Source organism: Poecilia reticulata, linkage group LG11, assembly GCF_000633615.1.
Source record: "Poecilia reticulata strain Guanapo linkage group LG11, Guppy_female_1.0+MT, whole genome shotgun sequence".
Classification (NCBI taxonomy): Eukaryota; Metazoa; Chordata; class Actinopteri; order Cyprinodontiformes; family Poeciliidae; genus Poecilia; species Poecilia reticulata.
The window spans coordinates 2,680,917-2,688,385 of NC_024341.1; the positions used below are offsets into that span (position 1 = coordinate 2,680,917).

General features: G+C 40.5%; 1 protein-coding gene across 7 annotated transcripts in view; it reads left to right on the plus strand.

The window, feature by feature from the left end:
- phactr4a (phosphatase and actin regulator 4a) overlaps nt 1-7,069 on the plus strand; it is a 42,566-nt gene extending 35,497 nt beyond the window's left edge. For all 7 annotated transcript variants that reach the window (XM_008421319.1, XM_008421321.1, XM_008421320.1 and 4 more), the window contains 6 exons: nt 1,742-1,913; nt 2,097-2,152; nt 3,992-4,053; nt 4,137-4,274; nt 5,333-5,409; nt 6,378-7,069. In XM_008421319.1, the coding sequence (XP_008419541.1) occupies nt 1,742-1,913; nt 2,097-2,152; nt 3,992-4,053; nt 4,137-4,274; nt 5,333-5,409; nt 6,378-6,393 (521 nt within the window). In that variant the 3' untranslated portion in view covers nt 6,394-7,069. The remainder of the gene's footprint in view (nt 1-1,741; nt 1,914-2,096; nt 2,153-3,991; nt 4,054-4,136; nt 4,275-5,332; nt 5,410-6,377) is intronic.
- The last annotated feature ends 400 nt before the right edge of the window (nt 7,070-7,469 follow it).

A 7,469-nucleotide genomic window follows, 5' to 3' on the forward strand; every position in this document is an offset into this window, starting at 1 on the left:
ATATTGACGGAGGCTGCAAAAACACAAAATTTTACCAAGTATAATTGATCTAGTTTCTATATCTTAGTGTACTAAGATATTTGCATAATAAGACAAAACTCATTTCCAAGTATCTTTTCAACAGGATCCAGGAGATAGTTTTAAGCATATATTGATGAAAAAGTACTAGTTCCACTGGCAATTATTTAACTTATTGGAAAAAATATAACTTTCCAGGAATTTTATTCACGATCTTGTATTTTTTTTTTGACACTACGACATACCGAATTCCATAGCAACACGCGTGATTAAAAACCCAGCTACAGAATAAACAGCCTCTTATCATACGGTATTATAGCTTTGATGGGAAGTGACAGAGGAGAAAGACAATGAGACGGGCTAAATCCACAGAGGAGCATCCTCTTTAAGAGGCTTGAAACAGGTGCATTGGTATGTTTAGAATCRGATCACATAACTGCAGCRTCTACAGTTTGATTCAAGCAAAGTGGGCTGTATGTGTCYTWTATATATYCCACCAACAGCATATGAAAGCCATGGGCATGAAAGGTAATATTGAAAGAATCGCCACTTCAGTTTCAGATTGGAAAAATTGCTATCTTTAGAAAGTAATGTTCCGTTCACGAAAAAGTAGAACTTTTACCTTGAACTTAATAAACCGCAGAGGCATCCATTAGGTGTGAAGGTGTTTCCCTGTGTCTCTGTGTTTAAGGCCAGGATGGGTCTTTTCTGTATTTTTTCTGTATGAGTGTTTTAAATGCAATGCCGTGTCCCGAACTCAACAAGACATCCAAAGTTGATCGCCTTTGGACACCAGGCACCCTGCATGTTTTAGTTCTCTCCCTGGTTTAACACACCTGGATCACATAGCTCATTAGAAGCCCTAAGAAAAACATAGAGTTGCTAAGGAGTTTTTTTACTACCATCAGGCAGAGAACTAGAACATGCAGGATGGCGACCCTTGAGGACCAGCTTTAAACACCNTTTCTCTTTGGTCAAATAGGAACTTCTTTCTCTGGTGGCTGGTCCTTATTATCATCCTCCACACTCGTAGCATGTCTTCATTAGCCAACTTTGTCCCCCCCCACCATGTGTCCTTTGGCTAGCCTGGGTCTTCGTGTGGCTAAAGTTCCCAAAGCAAAGAACACAAGCACTGTGTCACATCAGCCAAGTTGCTAAATAATGCACATAAAGGATAACTTTGACTAACATATTGGCTTTTAATTTGCTAGATTAAAATTGGAGGGAAAAAACTATTTGCCTGTCTTTAAAATATGTTTAAGGGCTAACGTTACAGTAATGAAGTTTAATAACTTTAGCTAACATTAACTTACAGGATTGGCTTGAATTCCTCATAGCTAACATTACAGAGAAAGAGAACACAGTCAATGTTATTTTCTCAAAGAAAATGTAAAGTTAATAAGACACATACCTCATATGTATTCGGTATCAAACTTCGGCTTCTTTTTAAAGAGATTTTAAATCTCAATGTGGTGAAATAAAGGTTAAGTAAAAAAAAAAAAAGAAGCATTTCTAAAGAGACAGAGGCCCAATTTAAAGTAAAATTTAATTTAAGTTCATATTTGTAACAACTGAAGGCAATGTAGTTACTTGTTTGTGCTATAAAATGACACTATGTGCCCCTTTAAAGAAAGGGGCAGTAAGCCCCTATATATAGTCCTGTAACAGCCATGCCCGGTCTCCACCCCTGCCTGTATTAATACTGGAGTCTGGTGTCTGACAGGTGGGCTGGCGAGTCGTGTGAAGAGAAAAGACACACTGGCTCTGAAGCTGGAGAGGCAGGAGAAGCATGAGCGAGAACAGAGGGAAGGCCAGGAGAACCAGGAGGGGATGACCTGGAACAACAGGGAGCAGTGGGTGGCTGTGAGGAACAGGATCGGCACTACGCTCACACGGTAAAACACACACACACATACCTGCCACAAGACAGGGAAGTTCTTTTCCCTGATTCCATTTGTTATTCTACTCTCCTTCCCCCACCTCAGAGATGCACTGCACTAATGTTGCATTCTTCACTGACTTGACAGATAAACTCACTTCCTGTAGAACTGACTGATAAATGTGTTGCTTATCTTCAGGCGGCTGAGTCAGAGACCAACAGTGGAAGAGCTGGAGCAGAGAAACATTCTTCAAGGTGAGACTCACTTTGTCTGTCCTTCACATTAGTTGCATGTCATCTGCAGGAAAAGATCAGTTCCTCAATGACTTCTTAAGTTTCATAGTTTCATTTTTTCCTCCCAGTTTACCCTTCATTACCATTCTTTTGGTAATATTAAATATGAAAATATCATATTTCTTTCAATCAGTGAATTTATTAGTTCTTCTAAGTCTGTGTTTCTCAGCCCTGGTCCTCACTGCCCCCCTGCTCTGCATGTTTTAGATGTGCCTCTCTTCCAGAACAGCTGATTCAAATGATTGCATGACCATCAAGTGCTGCAGAAGCCTGTTAATCAACCAGAGACAGAATTCAGGTGTGTGGCAGAAGGAAAATACCTAAAACATGCAGGACAGGGGGGCCTGAGGACCAGGATTGAGAAACACTGGTATAAGTAGTGACTGATGACACTCTTTGATATGAAGGTTGTTACTAAGTGAAGGCGAGTCAAAATGAGCTGTGTTCTTTGCCAGAGGGTTAGGATGTAACCAGGGAGTCCACAGACATTTAAGAAGGCTGAAATTCATGTTTCTGAAATGAAAATCTTAAGATGTCTTGAATGTGACTTGTTGAAACCTGCAGACACTCCAGTATCTGCACATACATAAATCAGTTTCTAATGTCACAAGTTGCTGTTTTCACTGTTTTTGTCAAAAAATGAATACAATTTCATTCAGCTGACAAAGAAGGTTTCAATTTACTGTCAATAATTTGATGTTTTGAGTTTTGTAAATAAAATGTGTTTAAAACAAGAAAGCCACTTGAAACGTCAGTGTTGTTTTTAGAAGTTTGTAGTCAGACTGCATTGACTTTTAATACTACAGAAATGCTTAAATCCATTTGAGTTGTAGTGATAGATAGACAATGAAGTGTACAAGTTATATTTGAACGCCCTGGACCCCCGTCATCACACAGGTGTGTGGTTGTGTGGACCTCCTCTTATTCATGACTCCAGATTTACAGATTTTTCTGAGGAAAGTCAATCCCAATTTATTCAGATTTTTTTCTCGGAGTATAACTAAAATATTTGAAAGAAATTGCAGCTTGAGAATCTGAAATGCCTCAGAGGAATACTGCTTGTCACGCTACTGGCTGCTGTTTGCAAAGCAGCCAATCCAGGAGCGCCATCTCCTTTTCTTTCTGCTGATTGGCTGTTCACATTGAGTTGTATTTGATGTTTGAACTACTACAAAAGGAAATTACTAGTGTCTTTTGTTAAAATATATTCCAATATTAAGATTTAATATAGGTGAAATAACTTAGAGCAATCCTACTTGACACTATTGTGTTTTTTTTTTAGCATCGTTGCGCTGAACTCCAGCATCATTCCACTGATTAAAAGTTGCTTCTCTTGCCTGGAGTTGATGCTGGGTGGGAAACAAGGTATTTAAAGTTGAACAGACTTGAGCTGTGTGATGTCAGGTAGCATCAGGTAGAGCTCCAGTCAGAACAGGCACAGACAGGCTGTGGAGAAACACAGCTGAAAGGAAAGTGCTGTTTTTCCCACAGGGAGGTTGGTGCTGAAATAATACGCATCTCTGATCATGTTTAGGAGAACATTTAAAGCTGTTGGAAGATGCTTCTGTAAAATCAAACTACTTCAGATACGGTTTTAGTCATCAGAGTCCTGCTCCAAGTCAGAGTGAGCTCAGCCTCGGTGTCCGTTTAGCTGGGATCAGAACAACATGGCTCCTTGTGCAGAGCTTGGCAGTGCTTAAAGAGCTCCATTATGGCAGCGGGCGGACAGCAGCTCAGGTGAAGCCTACCTGACTGGCTGCTCTGTTTTCCCCTCTCATGAAACGTCTTCCCTTCCCACAGCCAAGAACGAAACGGATCGACGGCTGGAGCGATCCGAGATCAAACGGAGGCTCACCAGAAAGGTGGGGGATGTTCAGCAATCGTATGTTTAGCGGGTATTCTCCTGAACTCGAGCCCTAAAACCTCCTTGTTCTTCTGCGTTCAGCTGTCTCAGAGACCCACGGTGGCTGAGCTGCAGGCCAGGAAGATCCTGCGTTTCCACGAGTATGTGGAGTCCACCCACGCCGAGGACTACGACCGGAGAGCCGACAAGCCGTGGACCAAACTCACTCCTGCTGACAAGGTGAGACTCTGTCTGCCCACAGCCAGTACCTGAGAGAAGCCTCGTGTGGTGGCCAGGTGTTCAGGAAACAGCCACCTGATAGTCCCGTAGCCTCGGTTCCATTGGGACCAAAACTACATTTATTCCATTTCCAGCTGCTGTGGTTCTTTCTCTCACTGCTCTGAGTTAATCCAAACCCTTTGAGCAACCTGTTCCCCCACCTCGATTGTGGGGGCGCTGCACCAAGAATCCTCGAAGGAAATGAAACAAGACCCTTGAAGAAGAAACTGAGCAAAACTGCCTTTTTCACAAATGGAAACAAAATGGAGTAGTGTCAGATTGTAGTGGTTGGAGGATTTCTCTTTTGATAGACCATGACCCATTTCTCCTGCTAGCGCTAGACTAGTGGGTTTGTTTTGATTGTATTTACCCAGAATGCCATGCGCCGTAGTTTGCTCCCTGCTTTTGGGACAGTTTCTGGTCCACATATCAGACTGTCCATGCATCCTTAAAAATATTTAAAACTTCATGTATCTAAAATGAAGGGCTTGTAGAAAATGCAAGTTGGCCTTAAATATAGTAATCATAGGTCTTAAACTTTGTCATAGCAGGATTATTGTTAGTTTTTTTCCAGGGGGCTTTTCTGTCAGACAAACGTTTGAGCCGCAGACATCTGCGTTCAGTGACTCGAGGTGGTTGAAGCTACTGCTAGCTGCTAAAAACCCTTGCTACCTAGCTTTTTTGTGTCCATCATGGATAAGTGCAAACTTATCCCCAGTTAGCTGGATAATGTTTGTTTTCACTACTTTCTCACCTCTATTGACAAGTCAAATGAGGCTTTTTGCATTCTGTACAAAAAACAACTTTGAAGTTTGGCATTACAGGGGTTTGTGTGATGCTTGATTGCAGGATCATCCTTCTATTCCTTATATATTAAGTTTTTTGGTCTTAAAGTTTATTCAATGTGACATCATAAAGGTCTTAAAAAGTCTTAAATTTGACTTGCTGAAACCTGCATTGTGAAAAACAAGTGTTCAGAATCATGTCAAGAAGGTTCTGATCCTGTGTGTTCCCGCCAGGCCGCCATCCGCAAGGAGCTCAACGAGTTCAAGAGCACAGAGATGGCGGTCCATGAAGACAGCAGGATCTACACCCGGTGAGGCCGCCGCACACACCCACGTTCACTGGAGTATCAGTACTGTTGGCCTGGCTAAAGTATTCATACCCATGTGAACTTTTTCACCTTTTTACACAGCCTAGTGTTTTATTAGGATTAGATGCGACAGCGCAGCACAAAGTAGTTAATCATTGCAAAGTGGAGGGAACACAGTACATGGTTTTAGCATCTGCAGGCCAATGTAGATGCTAGGTTAAGAGATTTAACTTAAAATGCTCTAAATCAGGAGTGTCCAAAGGGAATGACTTTGTGCAGCGACTCAAACTTCCCTTCAGGACAAGTGGTTCATGCTAATGGAGATTTCATTTAGTTACAGGTGGATTATAATCTTACAATAGAAATATTGACTACAGCAAAAGTACCTGATAAGCAGGCTTTATGTATCACATCAATTGAGCTTTGCTGCATCCAGATCTAATTTTAATGGACTGATCAAATTTGGCTACATACAAGAGTGGTCTAAATCTTGTTTTTATTGCTTAAAATTGATAAAAAAAATTTTATGAATTTCAGTTGAGAGCTTTAATAATTTACAAAATAAATCCCTTTTTTTAATGAGGCATAGCTGCAAAACACTTAACATTTTGGGTCTACAATAATTTACACATCCCTTTCTAATAAAATAAATACTGTTTTACACACTTAATCAAAGTTATGTAACTTGGTTTATTATTGTGTAGGTAAAATGAAAAGTTAGTATTTTGTTTCTTTATTTCTCACAGCCTAGTGTTTTCATCTCATCTTTTTGGGCCCACTAGTCATTTTCTCTTGACATATTTTGGCCTATGTGAGAAAAGAATTGTACACCTCAGATCTAAATCATGAGTGATTTTTCTTCCATGTCACAGTGATGATCTGCTTTCTGTCACATAAAATTCACTGAATCAGTGGATGATTTTGGAGGAAGCCTCATGTTTACAGCTGTTTCCATGTGTGCCGTCCTGCAGATACCACCGGCCCTAGCTGCTCACATCATCATGCAAAGCACTTGGGAAGAAACAGCAGCAGCTTGTTCCACTTCCTCCTGTAACCAGAAGGTGGCGCCAACGCACCTGAAGCATCTCAGGATGTTGTTGGACTGTGGCGGAGTCTGCAGGACAAGGTGGGCCTTGTGGGCCTGGTGGGTGTTGGAACGGCTCAGTGACTGAACCAGAGGGGTCCCTCACCATGAGCCTTAATGCTCTACCAGGCTGAGGGCAAACATGAGACTGGTTCAGAACTAGCCTCTGATTGACTGTTTTTGTTGATCACAATCCCATATCACTAGATGATTTTTGATAAAAGCACCTTATGCTTCCTAACGGGGTTGAATAAAAACTTAACAGACTTTAATACTGTTTATATTTGAGATTTTTGAAAGCAGGAAAATGTACATATTTTTCTCTTCCTGCCTGTTTTATGGTACTTTATATATGCTGCTCCAGAGCCGGATGCAGCTGTATGGAACAATAATGTAGATTAAATAAACTTTATATTGTAAACTACTGACTGGAAATGCTGACATGTTTTAATTGTTTAGTGTTTCTCTGATGTCATTTCTGAGCATTAAAGGTACGGAAACTGTAAGCTGTGTTGTCTGCAAACACTGAATAACTGATCAATCTGATTAGAAAATTAAAAAAGCAATGATTTATGAATGCTTCTTGTATCTGTTGCCATTTCTTTCGATTCTCTGGTGTATTTTTGGAATATGCGGTTACCTGGGCTTGGCCATATGAGGGCAGTGTTGTATGAAGGAATATCACCAACCAAACTGTTGAAGTAAGAGGGCTTCACAGTATTCAGTTTCAGAAAGTTCTTGATCTGTAAACATGCAGAAAAATAAAAGTGGGACATTAGAAAGGTATTTATATTTCTATACTTTATTCTGTGTAGAGACAGGAGACAGAACAGCTGGATTTTATATGAATTTTATCAGTTATGTGGAAAATCAATATTTTCTTGAGTTGGTGCTTCGACTTATTCCATTAAAGGAGTCAACAACAAAACACGAAGGAAAAATATTTTTTTAAAATGTAAGCCTTTATAACAGCTTTCCA